General features: G+C 37.5%; 1 protein-coding gene across 2 annotated transcripts in view; it reads right to left on the bottom strand.

Annotated features, from left to right (window-relative positions):
- Window positions 1-10,554: 10,554 nt before the first annotated feature.
- LOC129528719 (solute carrier family 35 member F5-like) overlaps window positions 10,555-26,803 on the bottom strand; it is a 53,151-nt gene continuing 36,902 nt past the window's right edge. For both annotated transcript variants that reach the window (XM_063701893.1, XM_055370666.2), the window contains 6 exons: window positions 26,047-26,151; window positions 21,995-22,154; window positions 19,714-19,804; window positions 15,761-15,915; window positions 14,531-14,628; window positions 10,555-11,975 (listed from right to left, as the gene is read on the bottom strand). In XM_063701893.1, coding sequence (XP_063557963.1) covers window positions 14,553-14,628; window positions 15,761-15,915; window positions 19,714-19,804; window positions 21,995-22,154; window positions 26,047-26,151 — 587 coding nt within the window. In that variant the 3' untranslated portion in view covers window positions 10,555-11,975; window positions 14,531-14,552. The remainder of the gene's footprint in view (window positions 11,976-14,530; window positions 14,629-15,760; window positions 15,916-19,713; window positions 19,805-21,994; window positions 22,155-26,046; window positions 26,152-26,803) is intronic.

Here is a 26,803-nt window from a genome sequence, read left to right on the forward strand (position 1 = left end):
TTTTTCTAATTATGGAACAAATTAGCTTATGTAAATTCTTAGGCGTAGGAAAAAATATATTTCCCTGCTTTTGATTAAAAGCCAACAAAATATAATTCCAATTTTAAAACAAATCCCCTTACCAAATCCCAACAGCAAAGTGCTGCCCCTACAAACCTCACAGCAAATAGTCCTTATTCTCAGTGACTAGCAGCTGCCTCTTTTCTCACTCCTCTCCAGCTTCAATTAACCTAATGCCCTCTGAGACATTTTGGCAGTAATTGCAAAGCTTCTTCCGGTTTGGGAATCTAATTTAATTAGATTGGCGAGAATTGATTTTAGATGTTTCTCCTCAATACTAATTCAAAACTTAATACTTACTTTGCTTTTGTTTCCTGGTAATAACTGGTTTACGGCCCTGAGAAGAAAAATTGGGGCCAATAAAACAAGCTGGATTAGCCTGGTTCTTCACTGACTCCACAATCGGCCTACCATTTGTGCAAAGTCCACTCCAGGAGAAAAATGCTTTGAAGGTAGGACTCTAACATCCCAATGTGTCCGGACTCAGTGGGTTCTTGGTCTCACTGACTTCCAGAATGAAGCCGTGGCCCCTCGCGGTGAGTGTTACAGTTCTTAAAGGCGGCATGTCCGGAGTTTCTTCCTTCTGGTGGGGTTCGTGGTCTCGCCGGCTCAGGAGTGAAGCTGCGGACCTTCGCGGTGAGTGTTGCAGCTCTTAAGGCGGCGCGTCTGGAGTTGTTCATTCCTCCTGGTGGGTTCGTGCTCCCGCTGGCTTTAGGAGTGAAGCTACCGACCTTCACCGTGAGTGTTACAGCTCATAAAGGCAGTGTGGACCCAAAGAGTGAGCAGCAGCAAGATTTATTGCAAAAAGCGAAAGAACAAAGCTACCACAGCTTGGTAAGGGAACCCCGGTGGGTTGCCACTGCTGGCTCCGGCAGCCTGCTTTTATTCTCTTATCTGGCCCCACCCACATCCTGCTGATTGGTCCATTTTACAGAGAGCCAGTGGTCTGTTTTGACAGGGCACTGATTGGTGCGTTTACAATCCCTGAGCTAGACACAAAAGTTCTCCATGTCCCCACTAGATTGGCCAGATACAGAGTGTGGATTGGTGCATTCACAAACCCTGAGCTAGACACAGGGTGCTGATTGGTGTGTTTACGAACCTTGAGCTAGATACAGAGTGCCGATTGCTGTATTTACAATCCTTTAGCTAGACATAAAAGCTCTCCAAGTCCCCACCAGAGTCAGGAGCCCAGCTGGCTTCACCCAGCGGATCCCGCACAGGGGCCACAGGTGGAGCTGCCCGCCAGTCCCGCACCCTGCGCCCGCACTCCTCAGCCCTTGGGTAGTTGATGGGACTGGGCACCGTGGAGCAGGGGGCACTCTGGCCACACAGGAGCCCACGGAGCTGGGAAGGCTCAGGCATGGCGGGCTGCAGGTTCCAAGCCCTGCCCCGAGGGGAGGCAGCTAAGGCCCGGAGAGAAATCGAGCGCAGCGCCGGTGGGCCGGCACTGCTGGGGGACCAAGCACACCCTCCGCAGCCGCTGGCCCGGGTGCTAAGCCCCTCATTGTCCGGGGCCGGCAGGGCCCGCCGAGCCCACACCCACCCAGAACTCGCGCTGGCCCGCAAGCACCACGTGCAGCCCCTGTTCCCGCCCTCGCCTCTCCCTCCACACCTCCCCGCAAGCTGGGGGAGCCACCTCCGGCCTCGGCCAGCCCAGGAAGGGGCTCACACAGTGCAGCGGCAGGCTGAAGTGCTCCTCAAGTGCCGTCAAACTGGGAACCCAGGCAGACGAGGCGGGGAGAGTGAGCGAGGGTTGTGACAGCTGCCAGCACGTTGTCACCTCTCACTAATCCAAAGACTGAAGATTAATTGTTGGCCAATACTGCTTCCTTTGTGGATCCATATCAGTCTAGTATAGAGAACACTAGACTGACAGTCAGAAAATGTGAATTTTGTCAGCAGCCTAGATGTTAAGAAACATGGGGCATATAAGGGTGGTCAGGTAATTTAATGTCTAAACTATGACACTTTTGAAACTGAAAGGGGCATTATTCATGATTGTCCTAGGACAGCAGGTAGAAACTAGGACTGTCCTTGGCAAACCCACACACCTCTTCACCCTAGAGACCCTTGAAAAATGATGCTGTGGGCCGGGCGTGGTGGCTCACGCCTATAATCCCAGCACTTTGGGAAGCCAAGGAGGGCGGATCACGAGTTCAAGAGATCGAGACCATCCTGACCAACATGGTGAAACCCCGTCTCTACTAAAAATACAAAATTTAGCTGGGTGTGGTGGCATGCGCCTGTAGTCCCAGCTACTCGGGAGGCTGAGGCAGGAGAATCGCTTGAGCCCAGGAGGTAGAGGTTGCAGTGAGCCGAGATCTCGCCACTGCACTCCAGCTTGGGCGACAGAGCAAGACTCCATCTAAAAAAAAAAAATGCTGTGATTAGTGAACTGATTTTAAATGTTTATCTCTAAAGGTTAGGGTTGACAAATGACTAAGTGACTTTTCAAAATAATTAGTAGATGAAGAAAGAAGTTATAAGTAGTCAAGTAGTCAGATCAAGGCTTTAAGAACACTATCTCCTTAAGATTCTATTTTCAGTCTTTCAAGAAAAAAATTTAAGAAATTATTTTTACTCTTTCCCAAAGCTTCTATGAATACACTATCCTGAATGCTTTCATTCTTATCTTTTGTCACTGAAAAATATTTTTCATATTTTATATATGTTTGGTTTTAAAGAGGCAATAATGTTCTTCACATTTCCCTTTAGCTCAGCTTGGGAGAAGAAAAAGGGAAAGGGGAGTAAGTAGAGGAGGGAAGGGATTCGAAATACTAGTCCAGGGCAGGTACTTTCCCCTAATTCCACTTTCTGGAGTGGACTTGACATGGATAAAGGTGATCTTGGTTCCAGAATATTTCTTGTACCGTGACATCTTCGCAGGCTGTGATTCTACTGTTGAAAGTAAGTGTTGTCCATACGATATGGTCCCCAGTGCAAATGTGCCAATTCTGAGCCTGCTTGACCTGAGGTCTGCGGCTCTGCTGTAAGTCAGGGGAGTCGACACCAGAGGGATACCACCAAGCTCCAAGCTCCTGTGCCAGCTGGCTTCCAGTCAGCTCCTGCCACTGGGAGTCAATGGCAAAAAGCAAAGCAAAGCGAGAGTATTTCTTTCCCTCCTTCTTTGCCTCCAGCTGCAGCACCCTGAAGGCCCCTGTGCTCTGCTGCGGGGGTTGTGCTTCCTCTGGGTGACCCTGGCCTTGAGCTTTATGACGGCTTCCTCCCTCCACCCCACCATCCTAGGGATAGCATTGGCTTTCTGCTGTTGCTAATTTCTATTCCAATTTTGGAGGAAAAGTTCAATGGAAGGGACTTATCATGAGATGGAATGTAGATCTCTTATTCAGGACCCTCCCAAGGGCAATTTGATTATTCAAAAATTTCACCTTTTGGCTTTAGACCTTAACATGCATAAGATGCAACTCAGTGTGTTTAATGTTTGGTCTCCAAAGCTGAGTGATGTGCTCCACAAGAAGACCTACTTTATCAAATACCCGAGACACATCTTAGAGACTAAGGTGTGAAAGAATGAATGAGTGAAAATGTTTTAATAAAAGGAAACTAGAAATCAAATATTTGTATAAGGACAGATTTGAGGTTTTTCTGTACTTTTAATGAGCTAGAAAATGCATACTATAAATAGAATATACAAATGATTTTACACAAATGAAGCATTAAAAATCACAAATCTTATATTTGGTTATCCACAGTCTATAAAATAATGTTCCCAAATTATATACTTTAAAATACACAATGTTTCAAGTTGCAGACAAAACCAGGGTAGTTTTGGCCCTAAATCATAGCTAACATAAGTAGGAATTATAATTAATTTTATAATTGTGTTTAAATTTTAAATACTCTAGAATCTGAAAATATTAAATATTAAATAGATGGAGGGATCAAATTATCAAGTTTTTTAACAAAATTGAGGTAAAAATCTGCATTAAATTCAACCAAGAAAAACATTTCTAAAACATTGTTTCCATAACTCATTACAAATATTTCATCTTCCGAAAGTACTCTTTGATTACCTCTGGACTTCTGGGTCTGGTAATTAAGTTGACTTAATATTTGCACATAGCTACTGATTACTCAATACAGGCCTATCAGATAAAACTAAAATGCTGCAACTTAATCAGAATGATGCAATCTTGTCTTATATAAATATACAAATCACAGTATGCTGACACTAGATAACTTCAGCTTTATTTGCCAAAGGGGATTTAGAATATACTACAAAATTGTATGTAAAATAACCCTTTACAAGGATTTACTAGGATGACTGCAAAGAAAGGGAAATTAAATATACCTGGTCCCATACAAGAATTGTTGCCTAACCTCATATACTAATTTGAATATGAAGACTCACTTTTTATTTCTTATTTTTTTGAAACAGGGTCTCGCTCTGTCACCCAGGCTGGAGTGCAGTGGTGTGATCTCAGCTCACTGCAACCTCTGCCTCTTGGGTTCAAGCGATTCTCCTACCTCAGCCTCACAAGTAGCTGGGACTACAGGCGTGCACCACCATGCCTGGCTAATTTTTTGTATTTTTAGTAGAGAAGGGGTTTCTCCATGTTGGTCACACTGGTTTTGAACTCCTAATCTCAGGTGATCCACCCGCCTCGGACTCCCAAAGTGCTGGGATTACAGGTGTGAGCCACCGCACCTGGCCTGAATATAAAGACTCATTTTAAATTATACTAGTTGAACCTTTATACTACAATGTATCCTGACACTCATTTTTTTTAAACCATTATCAGATATTTCATGTTCTACTAGTAAAGGGAATTCGCATTTTCAATGTCCTGTCTGCATTCCTCCTAGCCTCTCTCTGCTCGGGTTTTGGAAAATAGATCTTTCAAATGCAATTGCAGTATCCAAGGAAATTCCTCCCACCCATGCCACCAGTGCTCATCCTGTGGGCACCCCACAGTCAGCAGTTTAAGACCATTCTGGATGAATGCAAATGCTTGATTCAATTTTCCCAAATCCCAATCAACTAGCTACAGCTTTTATTGTATGCAATCTTCCCAACATTGCAGTAAAGCAGTCTAGATGGCTGGGGAAAGGTAAAAGAACCCTGGTTGTGATTATTTTTTTCTAACAAAATGGAATTAAAAGATGAGAAAACCTCGTAGTATTTTAGTCTGGTACTTTTAGCATCCCCAACTTTTAAGATTATAAATTCACAATAGTGAACACCCTAGTGACAACTTTTAAATAAAATACTGGATAGCTGGGCACAGTGGCTCACACCCGTAATCCCAGCACTTTGGGAGGCCGAGGCGTGTAGATCACTTGAGGTCAAGAGTTCAAGACCAACCTGGCCAACACGGTAAAACCTCGTCTCTACTATAAATACAAAAAATTAGCTGGGCGTGGTGGTGCATGTCTGTAATCTCAGCTATTCGGGAGGCTGAGGCAGAAGAATCACTTGAACACAGGAGGCAGAGGTTAGAGTGAGCCGAGATCATGCCACTGCACTTCAGCCTGGGCAATGGAGCGAGACTCTGTCTCAAAAAAAATAAAAAATAAAATACTGCATAATTACATGCTATAGTAAATTAATCATACGCTCACAATTTTAGCTTGGATTTGTTTTGCAACTGATTTGATGCTGTCTGAAAATCAAGATCAAGCAGGTGATGAAAACTATACCTTTTGAACATGCATTAGGTAACCAGGGGGCAACATAGTAGGGACTAATAAGGCCAGCAACTCAGGAAAATTAGCCCATTCATCTGACATATTCGGCCTCCATAAAACTGCCATGGATTCCAACTGTATTCAAACATAATACAACTTCTTCAATGCTGCTTTATAAATCTGACTGAAAACTTTTAAGGAGTCAAGATGCTGAACACCCTAACAAAAGCAAAAACAAAATCACGGCCTATGTGGCGTCACTGTTATCACCACTCTTTACAAAGCACTAAGTACATACAGGTGTTTGGCATTGTCTCTGGAACTACAAAACTACGGCCTATGTGGCGTCACTGTTATCACCACTCTTTACAAAGCACTAAGTACACACAGGTGTTTGGCATTGTCTCTGGAACTACAAAATTAAACTTTTAGAATCACAGCATTTTACACCTGAGAGGAATCTTAAAAGATACTGAATTTCGCTCCTCACTTTATAGCTGAGAAGAGTGAGGGAAGGACTGACCATGGGAGTCAGCATTTTTCAAGCATCCAGGCACGCTGGGCCTGGTATTTCAATTAGAGTTTCTGATTCTCACAGTCTCAGGCAGGTTGCATTAACCTCCACTTCACAGCTAAGTAAATGCGGATCTACCAGATTGAATAATCTCCCCCAAATAAATTCACTAATGAGGAACAGAAGGAATCCAACGTCAGAGTTAGTGCTCTTCTCAGAGTAATAATCTGCAAAGTGTGGTCCTGGGACCAGCACCTGGGGCATTACCTGGACGCTTGTTAGAAAGGCAAATTACCAGGCCCACCATCCCCACCGCCAGACCTACTGAATCAGAAACTCTAGGGTGGCACCCAGCAATCAAGTTTTTGGTTTTGTTTTTTTTAATAGACAGGGTCTCACTTTGCTGCCCAGGCTGGACTGCAGTGGCCCAATAATAACTCACTGCAGCCTCGAACTCCTGGGTTCAAGTGATCCTCCTGCCTCAGACTCCCAAGCAGCTCAGACTACAGGTATGCACTACCATGCCTGTTTGTTTTTTGTTTTTGTTTTTGTAGAGACAGGGGTCTTGCTGTATTGCCCAGCCTGATCTTGAACTCCTGGGCTCACGTGATCCTCCTGCCTCAGTCTCCCAAAGCACTGGAATTACAGGCATGAGCCTGTGTTCTCCCCTCTCTTCCAATAATGTGTATTCAACAAGGCCTTCAGGTGATGCTGGTGCTGTCTGAAAGCCACTGCTCTCCAGCATGTGATCTCTGAAACTTTACTTAGGAGTATGCATATTAAAATATATACATAACTTAACACTATGCTACTACAAAGGGCAAAATAATTCACTTTATTGTACTTTATTTTAGAATAATTAAGACAAGGATAGGCTTCAATGAAATTTTGCTTTCATGTTACATGGTCTGACTGACACTGGATTTCTTCATAAGAAAAATAAATGTGAAAGCTATTCCAAGTAAGCAAATGGTGGCAAAAACAATCTAAAGAATTGGTTTTAGCCAGGCATGGTGGCTCATGCCTGTAATCCCAGCACTTTGGGAGGCCAGGGCGGGCAGATTACTTGAGCTCAGGAGTTCAAGAGCAGCCTGGCCAACATGGTGAAACCCCATCTCTACTAAAAACACAAAAATTAGGCAATATAGCAAGACCCCATCTCTACCAAAAATACAAAAAAACTAATCAGGAATGGGGGCACATGCCAGTAGTCCCAGCTACTCAGGAGACTGAGGTGGGAGGATGGCTTGAGCTTGGGAGGTTGCAGTGAGCCAAGATCCTGCCACTGCACTCCAGCCTGGGTGACACAGTGAGACCCCATCTCAAAAAAAAAAAGAATTTCATCTCATGTCAAAAATAAGACTCTTGGACAGAAATCTTCTGCCTGCCTTCCAAGGACCCACTGAAATTAATGGAAACTCTCACATGACTGACTTTATTATTAAATACTTGCTGTAATCACAACTAGGCATAGGAAAATCAAGTAGAGAAATACTGAATGCCTAGCATACAACGATCTAAGTGAAAGTTAATAAAAGTAGCTCTTCAGAAAGACATCTCATGTAAAATTAAATTTAAAACTAAAAATTTCATGAAGTGACCTGTTAAGAGTTTCAATTTAGAAGCTTTACTTTTCTAATTTTAAAATATCATGAATGAAATGGTGTCTTCATCTAGGTGCTTCTCCATCAAAATCCCTAGCTCAAAAATAAAAATCATGTTTGTGTCACCCCAGATTCAAAATGCTGTTATTGGAAATGTTACCATTTCACATGAACATTCCAGCAAATATGCATATAGAGGGTACTCATTACTTTTGGTTGGTAATTTTTCCTTAAATATATTTCAATGATTTGTTTGACATTTTCATAGTTAACGTATACTGAATACAGAAAATTTTGTAGGAAAACACTATTTTTTAAATGTAGTAACATTAAAATATTAAAATATCTCGTTTATTAAAGGCTCTTAAGATTTAAAGAAAAATTTCCTGTGCACATACAATGTACCTATGAAATACTGTATTATTAGTTATTGTACAGGCAAATGAGGCTGTTACTATAAAAAAATGTGGTGTCTAAAAATTGCAAGTCTATGTGAAAAATGAACCTCAATTTATCTAAATGGGATTTGGGGGACACGGCAGACTACTAAAATAGAACTCAAACTTCAAATTCTGTAAAGTGAACATCTCATTAATGCCACTTCACCATTTAAAAAGTCAGCACACAATGTTAGCTATGTAAGTTTATCTGCAGATGTTACAGGTAATTATTTCTGTTAACTCCTCCTAAAATATTATTTAGTAATAAAGAATATTTCAAAAGGAGAGTAGGTAGAAATGAAGCAAGATCATAACTATAATTACTTAATATGAAAATGACATTTCATTTATTTGCTAATATGTGGAAAAAAACATTTTCTAATTAATTCCTCCTTTATCCTTCTTTAAAAACATTTTATTTCTTCAACCAGCACACTGAGGATTAGTGCTATGGGTATTACCACAGTGCCCTATGAAAAAACTTGGCTTCCAGAGGAGTCATACCTTGCATACCTTGGAGTCATACCCCAAATTGGCTCTGTATGATTGATTTTACAGTGGGCACTAAAATTCTTCTGAAACAAGGCTGTGTACCTTTGAGAACATTCACATTTAACCTTGTGAGCCCACTTCTACAAGAACAATGAACTTATTTGTCAGCTGCCAGGGGGAAAACCAGCTTAATGTAAAGAATTAATTAAATCATGTTGACAGAAGCCAATATCTCAATGTTTTTAAATTAAAATTTATTTAAAGGAATAAGTATGGGTGCATTACATAAACCTAATGGTTCTTCTAAGCTTCAAAAAGCACTCATTTCAAAAGTATTCACTTTTTTTTTTTCTTGGGACGGAGTCTCGCTGTCGCCCAGGCTGGAGTGCGGTGGCCTGATCTCGGCTCACTGCCAGCTCCATCTCCTGGGTTCACGCCATTCTCTTGCCTCAGCCTCCCGAGCAGCTGGGACTACAGGCGCCCGCCACATCGCCCAGCTAATTCTTTGTATTTTTAGTAGAGACGGGGTTTCACTGTGTTAACCAGGATGGTCTCGATCTCCTGACCTCATGATCCGCCCGCCTCGGCCTCCCAAAGTGCTGGGACTACAGGCGTGAGCCACCGCGCCCGGCCCAAAAGCATTTACTGTTAAGGCTGCCTCATTTTTCAGCTTTGTTGTAGTTGAGATTCTGATGTTCACCTAACAAAGTCCCTGACAAAACAGACTTCCTTCAATCCAGGTCATAATTTGAAACGTTATACAATAATGAGATTTAAGTGATGAATGGAAAGAAAAGTAGGAGACTGAAAAGATATCAGAAATTTCTATTTGTTTTTAGATTCAGAAAAATATAATTACAGGCCAACATGGGTCTGACAGAGAGGAAGGACGTCAGCAGTTACTTGAATGTAACCCCTTCCCAGCATTTCCAAAGACCTGCAATGTGCCCATTGTGATCCAAGGGCCTTGTTACCTAGTTTCTAGGTGATCTACAGAATTGAAACAACCCAGCACAACTTTATTTCTTGAGAAGATGAACCCTTAACTATGAAGGTGCAGAAAGGAAGTCTTCAACTGCTCACTCACCATGGCTACAGTATTCAAATGCAACAATCATTCAGATAAATAAAACCTGTGAGAAAAAGCCAACAGGTGGGCAAGCAAAGCGGCAGTGATTCATACTTTCAGTTAACCAATTGAACAGTGGTGCTTCCTTCTAAAGAAGTTGTTCATTGATTTTTGTTTTTTAAGAAACAGAAAAGCAGCAGTATAATGAAAGAAGATTGGCTGAAGGTCTATGCAGCCTGTTAACTACGGCTTAGTACTTCCAGAATCCTGAGGAACAACACATCACCTGTGTGATGATAAGAGCACAGAACACATGAACAACCAAAAGATTCTAAGCTCAGCCTCTTTCCCTATAGTATTTACAAAATAATTTTAAATTTCAGTTTCACCTCCACTACTTCAACGATTTTACCCTGTAAATTGCTGAAGGTCTTTGTGAACTGTCGAACAGCAAAAACAGAAAGTAGAGGTATCTAGATTATAAACTTCAACCAAAAGTAGTCCTTGAGTAATTAAAATGTTACTTCATTATGTTCTTTTTAAAAGAAAATTCCTCAGAAGTCCACATTCTTTACATGCCTTCACCCTGTTGAGCTAAACAGGTCAAAAGTATAATAAACTCAACATTATTTTTAACTTGCATTATTGGTGGTGCCAAATGAGAAAAGAGCTGTTTTTGCCACTTTGGGCTGGATGATTTAAAAAAAAAGAGAGAGAGAGAGCTGTTTGTATTTTAAATTTAATATCATAAACAATTTTTAAAGGTAATATAATATAGAAGTTCTCAGAATGAAACAAAAGGAAGGCTAAACTTCATTTTAGACTCATGGTAACACCAAAGCAATTTTAAGAATGTGAATAGGAAGCTAAACACTGCAAAGAGAATTCTTAAAAATCAGATTAGTTAAGAAATTTTGAAGAGAACTAAACTCTTCACACAGAAAACTTGAAAAGAATATTGATTAATCAAAAGCCTGTGAATCCTGGGACATACATTTACTGATATCTATGGTGAATAGAGTCCAGGAGCAGTTGCATAATAAGTACATGTAAGGCCTAAGTTTAAGAATTGCAATTAGGAGTATTTTACATTTAATTTATAATCTTAGTAGAGGAAAAATTCTGATGTGATTTTAAAAACAGAATCCCTTCTCACCTTACTTACTTGGTACTTTAACCATTACAAATTTATTCAGGAAAACTAAAATTATTTAAAGAAGAGACATCTAGTTCTAGAGTAATCTGGCACATTCATATGTGAAAAAAATTAGAAATCACTTGATACATCTACAATACACAAATACACGTATAAACATTGTATTTTAATAATACTCTTTGTCACTTCAATTTAAATCATTCCATTATGAAAATTTCTTAATTGAAGGGAGACTATTTCTTCAAAACTCTAAATTAAACAGAGCTTTATCAATTAAGTTTACAGCAATATAGCCTTTAGAAATACATATTTCTTCATTTTATAATAATACTTCCCCTTTAAAAATTTGCCACGGTTTGTCACAGATTTAAAATACAGGGCACCTAATGCTATAAAAGAATAATACAGTAAATGTAGTGTAAGTGAACCAGATATTTTCTCAAATACTTATTCTTTTTAAAGTCCCATGAAATTTGCACAAACATGCTTGTTGCATAAATTAAACATTTTTTGTGTAGTTAATTTGCAATATTCTACAAAACCCAAAAATATAATCCACACTTATTACAGGTAGCTTATTTTAGCATTTTACCTGTCAGAAATACTGGTCTATGAACACTTAAGTGATTTCTTGAAAACATTTTCATAATATATTCCAGCATTTAACATGTGAAAATAAAGTCCCAGAACATTAGGATTTATTCCTTGATTAGTTCAAATGATTTCAACAGCTGAATTCCTTGAGATGTGTAAGGCAGGTTGGTCCTTTGGATGGACTGTAGACTGAAACTTCCTATAACTGTAGTGATATGTACACAGCTACATAGCAAAGTGCTTCATTATGAAAATGAAGAAAACAGGTATGAGAAAAATATATTTTGGAGTTTCAAAGAACTGAAACTGTTATTTTTCAGACTAGGCACTGAAACATTTTTTCTACAAAAACTTGCCAGAGATTGTCTCTTCGATGTATAGTTCCATTATCAAGCTAAAAACAGAAACCACAGAAATGTGATTAGATTATAATTTCACAGTTTTAGTTTTCTATAGTTTACATTTTAAAAAGCAAATTATCTTAAGATTGAAATACCTATTTTCACTGTATACATACTTAATAACTGGATACTCAAATTTGGAGTACTAAGAACTTATGAATGTGACTTCTATAGCAATGTCAAAAGCTGACATCAACACTAAAGACTGTGTATTAGCAGTTAGTTGTACCCCTGGTATATTCCACCATTACTCCTGCAAAGACAAAGACACCTGCCCAGTCTATTCTACTCTATTGCAATCCATCCTCTCTAGTCTTCACTCTCTTCTTTACACAGCTCTCACTTCTAAAAATACTGAAACCTTGCTGGATATGGGTAGGTTTAAGTGTGAGTATGAGAACAATGCACAGCATACCCAAGAAAAATAATGCATAAATCACAGCATTAAAAAGCTTTCAAGAATACAAAGTCCTCACTTAATGTCATAGGTTCTAGGAAACTGACTTTAGGTCCCCGAATAACATTTTTTCGTTCAGTGTTGTTATGTTATAATGTTGATGCAAAAAAAAAGGTTTGCTGTAATTTTGTGTAAAGTCACAGTTTATAAGAACCTACTGATGATGTTAAGTGAGGACTTACTGTAATTGTGTTTACGTTTTTTTAAATTTAAAGATGGCACATAAACATATATTTAGTTCCACTTGTTCTCCAAAACCTCACTAAAAAGGAAACAAAGGGTTAAAAAAATATATTTTTTAACAGAAATAAGGTCTCACTATGTTGCGCAGGCTAGTCTCAAACTCCTGAGCTCAAGTGATCCTCCCTCCTTGGCCTCCCAAAATGCTAGGATTACAGGCATGAGTTACTATGCCCAGCCTGGAATTTTTTTCTTAAAAGGAATAAACCACATGGACAAAAAGAAAAGTAGAGAGATGAGAAAATAACAGCCAACTCTTGGTTAGCAATGGAAAAACAGGACCAGATATCTCTGTAAGGAAGGGTGAAGAAACAACTAAAAACAAGAAGACTGGTATAATGTCCATAGAAAAAGCAGACAGACACTCAGATGCCCTCTCTTACTTTTCACAGTTGGCCAAGTGCCTTTTCTCTATCCCAGGAGAAGACTTTAAGGTTTACTCTCCAAAAAGGGTAGTAACAGAGAATCTCTGGATAAGGGAAATACCAGGACGAATCCTACATAGCTCAGTTATAAGTAACAATTTTTTAGTGACAACAATATAAACACTGACTACAGATCTATCCAAAATTATGCAATAACTATACAGGGATGATGAGGAGGCCGAACTGATATGGAGACAAGAGGCATATGAGGTGGGAGCAGAGGAGGAGTAAACTTGAAAATAATCTGTCCTCATTGATCTTAGTGGGAAAGTCAGCTGAAGATGCCTAAAACCGAGAACTCATGAAACACAAGTCATAAGCGTGATACTTAGGGAGACAAGAAGGAAAATACCAAAAGAATCAGCTAAGAGTTTAATTTCCTCAGAGTGGGAAGAAAATGAAAGCAGGATGAGCAGGGCAGGGAAGGGCAGGGGTAACTGCCTTGTACAAAAAGTCTTGGAGAACTAGAGCTCAAACCATGTGCAGGTATAAACTAGATTTAAAAACAGCACACTAAAGAAAAACAGAAAACCAGGACCATTAGCTTTAGGTTAGAAGCAAGTTTACCATGAGGATAACGAAACTTAATCTTCAAGCCTAATATAAGTGTTAACAACTGACAGGAGTTGTACAATGTTCTAGATAGGGAGGGAAAACTCAGTAGCAATCAAGAAACATTTCAATATAAATTGCCTAAAGATGTCTTAGAAAAACTAGAAAAATTCTAGTAGTTTATTGTGATCTTTCATTCTAAATAATCACTTTTGTACCTGCAAAATCTGTATGTTACATTTAATCCAAGCTTTCATTCAGCAAAATATTAAATGTCATGTACTCTATCATCGAAGACATATAAAAGACACTATTTCTTAAAATGTAAAAAATGGAAAAATATTCCAGAAGCATTGTTAAATGACAAAGCAATGTCAGAGAATGAGGATAAGCACTGTGCCAGTTATGTAAAACACACACATAAAGACTAGTATTTTCCAACCAGTATATTGTACCCCAGGATATTACATTTTTCTTTTACCATCAGAGAAAAAATATTTTTCTAAAGCATATTATTAAATAAAATGACCCTTAGCATGAATAAAAATGAGTTAAAACTTTCTGATCATTTGAGTCAGGCACTATTATACATACTTTATATTTACCAAGTATTTACTATTTTAACACCCTCATAAGGGAGGTTCTACTGTAATCCCATTTCACAAATAAGAAAGCCGGAGCATCAAGAGATTAAGAACCTTGCATAGGGCCACACAGCTAGTATGTGGAGAAGACGGAACTGGAGTCCAGGCTTTGGCCCCTTTAGCCTCTAAGGCTGTATTGCCTCTCAAACAACTAATTATAGAAAATCAACCCTTTGAATATGACACAGATAAGAACCTTATTCAATACTAAACCCAGCTCACATACAAACCTGGGCTACAGATCACAAACAGCTAACTAGCTCCATCCTCCTGAGAAACACTGTGCATAGAGATGAGACTCTCACACTGTTCGCTGTCTTCTGGAACTCTTAAGAAAAAAAAAAGCAATAATTAAGGAAAGCTTTAGAGCTGAAAAGGAACCTCAAACCTTATTTATTCCATTGGCTGAAGCTATGTGGACAGGATGCAAGTCAGTGGCAGAACCAACACTAGGATAAAATTTCCCAAGAACTTGTCCCAAGTTAGCGTTTTTTGTTTTTGTTTTTTAAATAAGAGATAGGGTCTCACTTTTTGTTTTTTAAATAAGAGACAGGGTATCACTTTGTCACCCAGGCTAAAGTGTAGTGGTGCTATTATAGTTCACTGCAGCTTTGAATTCCTGGGCTCAAGTGATCCTCCTACCTCAGCCTCCCAAGTAGCTTGGGACTACAGGTATATGCCATCGTGTCTGGGTAATTTTTTTTTTAATTTTCTTAGAGACAGGGTCTTGATATGTTGCCCAGGCTGGTCTTGAGCTCCAGAGTCACTGGAACCATGTTCTTTTTATAGCAAAATGTAAAAAGCTTTCATTCTTAAAAAGAAAGAAATTGGAAAGAAAAACTGAGGCAATACTATTCTATCATGAATTATGTTCAAACCAATAAAAGTTTTCTATATTTAAGTTTGTTACGGCAAAACAGTAAACATTTTGGTATTACCTGTGAATCATATTTTTTTTAAAAAAATGTAGTTACTAGGCAGGCAAATCACTTGTGGTCGGGAATTCAAGGCCAGCCTGGCCAACACGGTGAAACCTGCCTCTATTAAAAATACAAAAATTAGCTGGGCATGGTGGTGCATGCCTGTAATCCCAGCTACTCAGGAGGCTGAGGCAGGAGAATCACTTGAACCCAGGAGGCAGAGGTTGCAGTGAGCCGAGATCGTGCCATTGCACTTCAGGCTGGGCTACAGAGCAAGACTCTGTCAAGAAAGAGAAAAAAAGAAGAAAGAGAAGAAAGAAAGAGGGAAAGAAAAGGAAAGAAAAAGAGAGAGAAAGAAAGAAAGAGAAAGAATCTTATTACCCAAAAGATCTAAACAAATTATTTTCATCTGCCGTAACATATAAGTTATCATCTTTCAATAATTCCTCACAAAATCTCTAAAAGCTAGGCCAGCATGATGCAATTCTGAGTTATCCAGCAAACACTATTTTTAAAAATGTGTATTGGGACTAAACGTACCTCTGAATTCGATGTTTTCTGCATATAAAAGCAAATATTCTTCTGATTCCCACCATCACAGGATCCCAATTATTATAATGGCATAGGAGAGTTACAATAAAAAATGAAAAAAATACAGGGATAGCTCCTGCAAAAAATAACCAAGAAAACTGCACCTAAAAATAAAAGATAGAGGAAAAAACACACCCACAATTATCATTAAGGCAATTTTCCCCTTCAGTGTAAGTTTTCTATTTGTGAAAACTAGCAGGAATAGAACAATGGGAAGACAAAATTAAACACTGACAATGTATTAAGTGTATTGTTATTAAATAAGAATTCAAGACTTCAACTTACTATTCCATGTACCTAAATTACCAACAACAATAGTTCTTGCTTGGAAAATAGGCTAAAGGAAAGCCAAGAAAGCATACTTTCCATTTATAGGCATTGTACACTTAGAGTAGAGATATACAGTATGAAACTTTGCTCCTGCACACCATGTTGCTCATTTCTTCTTCACTGTTTGCTGCCTAGTCTCAAGTGGGTCTCTCTCCCTCAGTTTCTGAAGTCATCTTCAAAAAATGTATATTTTCATAAAAAGTTACAGTTGTAGTATGCTGTGTATGCTACAGTCCTTATGACAGTACCAAAAACAAATTAAGTGCAAATTTGACACTCAAAACTCGCTTATCTAGTAATAAATGAAAAAAGCTCAAAATGAAATAATGACCAAATAAAATAAAGAAAAAAAATAGAAATATTTTTACTAAGGAATGTTAGCCAGAGAAGACAAGCAACAAGACAAGCCTCATCAGTGATGTCAACAAGTCTGATCCTCCAATCCATCATTTATCAGGGTTGTCAAGAAAATAAAAAATATCTGTAAGTAGGGTGGAGGTATTAAAATCAAAAAGAAAAAAATAAGAAAAACAAATATATAAATAAAAAGAAAATAAAAAATAATGAGATGCCATCCAAAACAAAACTCATTCTTCCCTTTCACTGGTTCACTTTTACCATCTAGACTCAGCTAAAGATCAGAAACGATTGTCAAAGAAGCCTACACTGATCAACCACTGAGACTTAAGTGTAACACACAGGAGGTTTGCTTTAAAAATAATGATGAAAATAGTAACTTCTATCTATAAAATAGGGAAGGAAAACTGTGTTTGCCCTCTTTGAGAATTAGAAAAAAAAAAAAAGGGCATGGAGTCATAGGTAAGACTCCCTCTGGTGGAAAACATATACTATTCCATTTCATAGCACCATTAGTCAGAGTAAACGAGTTTTGTGAGCATAATGTCTTTTATGAGGGAACTCACAATGCATAACACAAGAATAATAACTGACAATTTTTAACATGCATGCCCTATTTCTATGGTATTCATATACAATGACTGAGTCAGCCTAAGAACACCCCGGAAAGAATAGTCATTAAACTGAAAAGCCTTCATTTAGTTATGAAATTACCAATATATTTTAACATATTCCTGGAATATTTGCCAGAATGACTAATAATCAGGAAAAACCATGCTGCATTTAAATTATCCAAGATCAGAAAAGGTATTAAGAAGTTATAAATAATGCGATTAAAAATGTAGATATAGTTGATAGAATTATTTCATGAATATTCAACTAAAAACCTTATTTCATAACTGAATCTAAGCAAACTTAATAAAGATAGATAAAGCCCTAGAAGACTTTAGAAGGCAAGTTCACTTTCCACAATGTAGCTGTTTATATGTTGTCTCATAATAAAAAACTTCTAATTTGATTTCCAACAAGCTAAGACAAAAGAAATGAAGCCATTTATTACAACAAAGAAAATTACCTATGTAAACAAAAAATTTTTTTCTAATTCCTAAATATATCTGAATATCAAATAGAATATGATCAAGGATGATTTCTGTTATATAAAATGATTATAAATAGATTTAAATAACCAATTTGTTTCAAGCACAATGTTAATAAATGCTAACATTTCAGAAGCTATATATAAATACAGTTAGCTAATTAAACCTAAAAACCCTAGAAAAGTAGATTTCTCTTATCATGTTTGTGTTACAGTTCTGGACACACACTGCTGCTTTTTCCAGATGGAATCTCCCTAACCTCAATCCTGACACCAACACACAGCCTGCTCCTTTAACTGACTGCCCAGTTCTAGATATGAAGACAATCAAGAACACCAAATCTTTTCTTGATTGTCTTCATATCCAGAACTGGGCAATCAGTTAAAGTTTGGTTATGTTTTTATAATTAATTGCATGTGCATACATTTCCCCGTTTTGTCTTTACCCTAAAATACTTTATTAAACAAATTATAACCATTATTGTTTGTAATGATAATTATGAAATGACTAATCATTTAATACAATTAGGTCCCCTGTGACTATTTTCTTAAAAATTCCTGAACATTAAGCTGCAATTTTTTTCAATCTACGAAAGCTTTTGTTTTTAAAATATCAGTACAATAAAGATGATTTACACAGTAGTCTACCAAAATCCTCTAACAAGTAGCACCTTCCCAGTTTCACAACCAGTTTGGTTCATATTCAGGATTATGACCTGAAGATGAAGAAGGGCCTAGATATTACTTAAATCTATAAAAGAATGATGTGTAATAATGTGCAATGTTAGTGTTACATAGAATATCCACATTCTTTGAAAATGCAAGTTATGTAAGATAATTAATTCTCAATTAAGGAAAGAATCTCAGTTCTTTAACCATGACAAATAAGAATTTACTGACCATAAAACAAAGTTAAATATCAGTAAAGAATTATTTTATAAATAAAGAGGATATACAGCACTAAGCATATTTTGCTTTTATCTTTTTTTTTTTTTTTGAGATGGAGTCTTGTTCTGTTGCCCAGGCTGGAGCGCAGTGGCATGATCTTGGCTCACTGCAATCTCCGCCTCCCGGGTTCAAGTGATTCTCCTGCCTCAGCCTCCCAAGTGGCTGGGATTACAGGTGCCTGCCATCACACCCAGCTAATTTTTGTGTTGTTAGTAGAGACGGGGTTTCACCATGCTGGCCAGGCTGGTCTCGAACTCCTAACCTCAAGTGATCTGCCTGCCTCGGCCTCCGAAGTGCTGGGATTACAGGCGTGAGCCACTGTGCCTGGCTAAGACCTAGAGAAAAATAGGTTTAAAATTTTGATTATTGCTTGTACACATTATAAGCCTTTGGGCCTTGAAGTATTTCCCTCTTCAAATTATATTAGACTAAAACACACATACACACACACACACACACACACACACACACACATACACTTCTGTGACTTAGTAGTTGCAGTTAAAAGTTAAATGCCTACATATACTGAACTGTGTGATAAATGGCTATGCTCCATCTTTCAGTGCTGGGCAACAGCATACCTCTGTTCTTCCTGCTACACTCAGGAGCACTGAATAAACTCTTCCCTTCTAGGCTGCTGGCAGCAACATCCCAGATTCTCTTTTCTGTGGTGTTAGCATTGCCAATATTTATCACGAGAATCCCCACATCCATACTAGGCCTTCAGAGAAACGGGATGGGATACCCACTCTGCTGAGTCCAGAGAGAGATGGCTAACTTTTACTGCAAACAGCATGATTCCTGTGCTGCTCATTCAGCACAGTGTGAAGGAGCCTGTGACAGGGTTTATCGCAGAAACTAAAATGCTTGTATGATAAAATGTGACTTACCAAAGAACATCTGGAACAGAATCAGCTCAAAAACTGGAGAACTACATATGAAGATGATGCCCTTAACTTAGAAATTTAGGGAAAAAATGGAAAAGCTAAAAATGGAAATTATCTATTTCTTCGGTACTTTCTATATTTCTATGTAGTAAAGCACCTTGGGAGAGAAAGCATCAAGTATTATTTATGTTTGTATCCTTATAATTTAATCACATCTCAACTTTCATTAGGTTTGTTTTAATAACACACCTAAAATATCTATGAATAATAAATAGCTTCCTTACCTTTTGCACACACATGTCAGCTATTATGGACAGAGGTATTGTAAGGCTTAGTGCAAGTGTGCCTATCAATGATGAGGTAAGAAAGCAGCCCCTGAAAAAAGGAAAATATACATTTCTATATTTAAAAAATTAAACAACCAAAGAAAAACACTGAACAAAGACTTTCTATCCTATAATATAGGCCTGTGAGATCAGGAGCAAAGATAAGAGGCTAGGATGGATTGAAACATAAAATATAATAAAGTTATTAAGATGATTCTCAAAGTTTTTCTTCAAATATTAAAAATACAAATATATAAGTGTAAAAAGCTCAAAATATTTTATGCTATTTTCAAGATCTGTTTGCAGATATTATTCAACTTTGGGTGTATAGCTTATATTTCATTAATTTTTTTAAAAAACTGTTGAACAGTTATTACAGTTTTGTGATGATTTGTAGATAACAAAGAAAACAGCATTATTAACACTGCAGGACAATACTTCACACATAGACCTTAAGGAAGTGATAAGCCAACATGTGATTCTGTCACCAAGCAAAAATATCTCACCTTCATGAACACTAAAATCATGTGTTACTCTTTTGATTTGGCTTGGCATAAAAAAAGAAAGACTTGAATATTCTTAAAAAATATTTTCTTGTTGTTTTCCATTTTTCTAACAATTGTCCTAACCAAAAGCTAAGTAAGCTCTTTATTTTCACCTTGAATTATCAATGTGGGTATGAAATTTTGAAATATCTATCTGCATACAATTTTGTTGAATTGAAAGAAAATATTACACCCAATGGAGACAGATGAGCCATTTATAAAGACTGATAATTTGGGCATATAAGGAGAAAATGAATTATAAGCCAAGATAAAACCATAATGTATATCGTTAGGACTACAGATCCATGGAAGTTATAGGCAAGTAAAATCTAGCTCAGTATATGTCAGAATTAATAATGCTGTCCTGCAATAAAAGGGGCTATCTCTCAATAAAGTGTCACTAGAAGTAATGAACAGAGGCTGAACAACGAGTCCTTATTGATGAGGTAAAGGAAACAAGTACTTGTGGTTCCCACTACTTAGCTGCTCTGTGAAAAGAGCATTCGGGGTCAAATACAGCATATGTTCTTGGATGTTTATCATGCAGAGTACTATAATAAAAAACCTGGGAGGTAGAATTATAAAGCCTGTTTGACTTAATCCAGCTGTTAAGGTGGATCCAATTTAGCTAAAGGCTAAAGCCTTTTGTCATCTGTTAATAGTTAAGGTTAAAAAAATCGAGTATCTAAAATGTACATAACTAAAGATGAAAAAATTAATGAGCAAATGGATTATGATTTTAAAGAATTTTAGATCAGCAAAGGAGTTTAGATAAGAACATAAATTACTACAATACAAAGTAAATCTTTAAGTATTACACAAAAGAGAGTGATATGGGGGATACCAAGAAAATAGGTATTTCTTAACTGGGCAGGGAGACACAGCACTATAGGCAGAGCATTAAGGAAGACTCCACAAAAAAGTCTATTTCTGTTGCAGTCTTTTGCGAGGGAAAACTAGTTAACAGTTTCAATGGGTATGTAATAAAATTCATTTTATTTGCTTATGTTTTATTCATTCTATTCATTTCAAATTTCTATTAAATAAAAATAGGACTAAGTATAAAGCTCTGTTATTTGAAAGGTCTCTCAAACTCCATACGTGATACTGTCTTCAAACTATTTTAAGTTTATTATCGCATATCAGTATATTGGATATACAGCATATCAAAGTATGTTAACATCTCAAATCAATCACAGTTTAAGGTTTACATATCTGGCTCACCCATATGAAAGGTCCTGAAAATAAATAAAACAAAAACACCTATGAACAAGCAAACAGATATTCCAAAGCCTCTTAAATAAGCACCATCTCCTGGATTCTCAACTAGAACTCATGCACTCATACTTGGCACACATACCTCATATGTTTGGATATCCATTAGATAATGACTACTTTCATTTGCATAATACTCCACTTTCTAAAACATTTTTACAGATTTACACCATTCATATTCATTCTTTCCTTCAACAAGTATTTATTGAGCTCCTTCTGTGGACAAGGTATTACTCTAGAATGGGCACACAGAAGTTAAAAAACAAAGTCCCTGCTCTAGTGGAGTTAAAGTATTCAGTTGTATGTGTGTTGCAGAATGGGGTGCACAGGAAGGGCCACCAGCAAACAGACAAATATAAGCGCTTAAAATATCCAAAAATTAATCAACTGATAATAATTGGAGAATAAACAGTACATACCACAACCACAGGAACTCTGAGAGTACTGTTCCAATAAGGCCATTAACGATAATGCACATTAATACTACTTTATTGGGAAACTCGAAGTCCTCAAATCCAGTATAATGAAGTAAAAAGAAACCTGGCCATAAGAGCAGCAGATTAAACAAACCTACAAAACCTGAACATGTATAAAAGAGACAAGAGTTAAAATTGATTTATTTCTATTTTCCAAGCTTATTAACTCTAAAATTAAAATTAGATTTTGCACAAAAGCACTCTGGGAGGTTTCCTTAGCTAAAACTTCTGTTGGTTTGTTTTTAAGTCAGTCCTGTGAATAGCTCAACACCATAAAAAAAAAAACTGTCTGAAGCAACTGGTGATCACTCAGTTCAACTATCCACATTGTATGGGAGCAACTACTATGGAATAAACCACTTAGGACAACTCAACAAGAAGGGTTGTTAACCTTAGCTACTGATAATATAGTGCCCTAGAACTTAAAAGAAATAACTGGTATGTATGTGTTTGTGTACTCAGCCTAAATTAATTTTGAGGAATTAGATGGTTTGCTCTCTGATTCAATTATTTATGTCCAAAACACTTGTGCTTTGTGAGCAATAATGGAAGAAGGTTCCAAAGGAGATAAAACTCTTGGTTCCTGCATTCCCAGACCTCTAACTAGTTAGTGAGAAAGTATGTACACACAAAGAGCTATTCAACGTATGAGCAAAGTACCACTGACTAGTTATTAAGGAAAGCCATCCCACATAGTGGTTAAGTGTGTACTCGGCAGTCTGACTGCCTGGGTCCAATCCCAGCTCTATATATCACTCAATAGTAGTGCAAGCCTTATACCTCTTTAAGCCTCAGTTTTCCAATCTATAAGCATAAAATAACATTTAATAATATTTAATTAGGTTTCTGGGAAGACTAGACAAAACACATACAATATAGCATAGTATCTGGCACATGGTAAGCACTTAATAAAAGTTAGCTAATATTATTACAGAAATTAAGTTTATATATGACTATATACAAGTAAAAGTAAAGAATATAAAGAAAAAAGATTACAATTCTATAATAAATTTTGTTGTACTTCCTATACAGTTTACGTCACAAATTTACTATATGATTTATGTAACTATACAGCTTTCTTAAAAGAAAATTAAATTACAGTAGGTATATAATTGATACTTACTATGTCACCTAAATAATAAACCAGTCATTAGGATGCCTAGTTAAATCTTAACAGGGCAGGAGCACCCACTCTCTGTCTGATGCTAAAGACTCACAGCCACCCCACTTCTGTGAAGGGGGGCAAATAAGTCTGCCTTTCCCAGCAAGTTCCCACCCTCCACTCCACCCCATCTTCTGCAGCTCATGACTAACTGATGGAGGCTTTACGAGGCCAGCCATCACGACTCAAGGCCCAGACATATTAGCTGCTCTCCCTCTGCTCCCCGCCTCAGTACCTGCAATGAATTGGGCCAAACCTCAGTTATACTTGTGCGCCACACGGTTCTTTCCCCTTCTCTATCTTGCTTCCTTCACTGCAAGTTTTTCCTTCAGTGAACTCCCCACAAAAAATCACCCACACAAATTCCCCATCTCATATCCTGTTTTAGGGAGCCCAACTATTATGGTTTGGCTCTGTGTCCCCACCCAAATCTCATCTTGACTTGTAATCCCCACGTGTCAGGGAGGGACCTGGTGGGAAGTGACTGGATCATGGGGGTGGTTTCCCCCATGCTGTTCCCATCATAGTGAGTTCTTACAAGATTTGATGGTTTTAAAGTGTTTGGCAGTTCCCCCTTCTCAAGTTCTCTCTCTCTTGCCAGTGTGTAAAACATGCCTTGCTTCCCCATCACCTTACGTCATGATTGTAAGTTTCCTGAGGCCTCCCCAGCCATGCAGAACTGTCAGTCAATTAAACCTCTTTTGTTCATAAATTACCCAGTCTCAGGTAGTTCTTTATAGCAGTGTGAAAACAGACTAATACACCAACTTACATCTATTGATTAAAAAAACAACAACAAAAGAACGCATATACAGCAAGGACACATGACCTAAAATGCTTAAATAACATTACAAAGTTGTTTTAATGAAACACCAAAATGTGGCATTACCAAGATCTAAATCTATTTTCTAGTCCCTGAAGTGCTGAGTCTATGAAATCCCACATAAATTAACATCCTTTGACCTAGAGACAAAAGTCCCAATGACCCCACCTATTCCCTCGACTGCCCAGAATCTGGCGCCACATGCCTTTCTGTTCTTCTTCCACAAAGCGAAGTTCCAGCACAATCATTCAGATCTACTCACTGCTCCCTGTTAAGCCTCTGCTCACACTCCCTTGCCTGAAGAGCCCCCAACATCCCAATCCTAACTTCTCCAAATCCTGTCTATTCTAAAGCCCAGGGCAGATCAATATTGCTTTACATATCACATCACATATGAACAGGACCAACACAAGCCACATGTCTATATGCACTCTCCCTAATATGAGTAAATTAAGCAATTTTTCTTGCAACTTGTCAATGTATAAATTTTTAAAAAGTACCACTGACCCAACCACCTACCTATAACACTAAAAAAAACTAGCATTTTATTCCATTCCAAATAAAATTTTCTATGACTCTCAAATAAAATATCATTAAAATTATCTTTTCTTTTTTAAGAGACAGCATCTTACTCTGTTACCCAGGCTAGAGTGCAGAGACACAATCATAGCTCACTGCAGACTCGAACTCCTGGACTCAAGTGATTCTCCTGCCTCAGCCTCTCATGCAGCTGGGATTACAAACACATGTAACCAAACCTGGCTATTATGCTATATTTCTTGAATTCTATATTTAAAAAGAATTTAAGCAATCATTCAGCCTCATGGCTTTTCAAACATTTTATTTTTGTTAGTCTTTAGGTACAAGTATTTAATCTATTTTTAGTTTTAAAATAGTTTTAAAATAGTCTTTTTAAAAAAAAATTAAATAGAAATGCAGTCTCCCTATGTTGCCCAGGCTGATCTTGAATCCCTGGCTTTAAGCAGTCCTCCTGCCTCAGCCTCTCAAAGTGCTGGGATCACAGGCGTGAGCCACAATGCCCAGCCATAAGAAAAATCTTTACTATAAATTGAATTCTAATGCAAAATGCTCAACAAAGTAGAGCTGTTCCACAGGTGAAGCAGCAAAGGAGTCCAAGAACTAGACCCCTGCATGCAACTGTATTTCCTTCCAACCATCCCAGAAGCCTACCTATTCCCTAAATCACAGTTTAGAGGCCATTCATCTAGTCCAATTTCCTCATATTTCAGATGCCTGTGAGATAAATAAAGTTACAACAGCTGGATTCCAGGTCTCCTGACTCCTTGTAAGCTGCACTTTGAACTCTTATCACGGAGCTTCTTTATCTATTTATATTCAGATATCTTTTGAAAGATTATCTTGTCAATGTGTTCTTCGTCTGCAGTCCTACAGATATCGCAAGTTCTTTCCTGAACTGATGTCAGGCAAAGGAAAATTTATAAACCATATCCAGAAACTATAATTGGGTAATTTGAGAATGAATCTATGTTATAAAAAGTGTCTGTGTCTTAAAGATAAAATGCAAATGAAAAGCATTTAAATGGCCCACAATTTTTAATGTACATAAGTACATAGACTGCGACAGCATTAACATATAATTCAGGGGCAGTCTCCCCAGTCCTTTGCTAACTATTCAAAAATGGCAAAATGTAAAATACAGCAGGTAAACTCTCACATGCTTATAAGAGCATAAATCTGTCCTATCCGTGAGATAAATATCTGACTTGCAGTCTGAAGACATCAATTTGAAAAAAGTGTTAGGAGTTTCTTTCTGTCTCACACTGAGGAGACGGGCACTCCCTCATAGGTGCACAACTATGCAGGATAAAGTAAGGAAAACATTGGGACTGGCCTTCATAATCTTTAAATGGTTTTAAAGAATCATACGGAAGAAAAAAAAAGACTTCCCTATTCCCTCCAAAAAACAAAAGCAAAACCCTGTGTTAATCATTTAGAGTAAATAGCCTCCCAAGTTACATATATTCTTACCAAAGAACATTGGAATATCCAACTTGTCTTCTCTATCTACTTTTCTCTTAATCATAACAATATAGACAGCATAGAGCATGGCTCCAGCAAGAGACCAAATGGAACCTGTAAAAATGGACGTGATTTAAAGCAATCACTCATTAGCTCATTCAATATATGCTTAAAATCCAATAATGTGTCAGATAATATTGCAAGAATATACAAAAGTGAAAAGATATATAATGATATAAATCACCTTTATATTGATATAAAGATATATAATGAAAAAGTATAGCCTACCCCATCCAAGTCTTCTAGGAGTACAGGAAGGAGTTTAATGTGTTAACAAATAAATGCAAAAGCATTCACCTCAATGATCCGACCAAAACCTATACATATTATAATAATACAACTCCAAAGTAACACTTTGTTTTTAATTTAGAAATGCATGTTTCTTATTTTACCCTACATAAACAATCTTGACACCTGGCATTTTCCAACTTAACAAATGTTTTTTTCCATCACTAAGCTGTTGCTTGTATTGTCTTCCTTACCCCCATATACCATTCTTAATATGTATTGCACTACCACTCCCATCTTAAAGGCTCTGTTAAAGTTCCATTTCTTCCACAAAGCATCCTCTTTCTAATCGGCTGTATTTCTGTCCTGTCTTCTGTTTTAGACAATACTTACTATTGTCAAGTATGGTATTAGTTTAATCCCTAGTAGCTTCATTTTATAAATCTCATATTGTTCCAAATCAAGAACTCCTTGAAAA

Source organism: Gorilla gorilla, chromosome 20, assembly GCF_029281585.2.
Source record: "Gorilla gorilla gorilla isolate KB3781 chromosome 20, NHGRI_mGorGor1-v2.1_pri, whole genome shotgun sequence".
Lineage (NCBI taxonomy): Eukaryota > Metazoa > Chordata > Mammalia > Primates > Hominidae > Gorilla > Gorilla gorilla.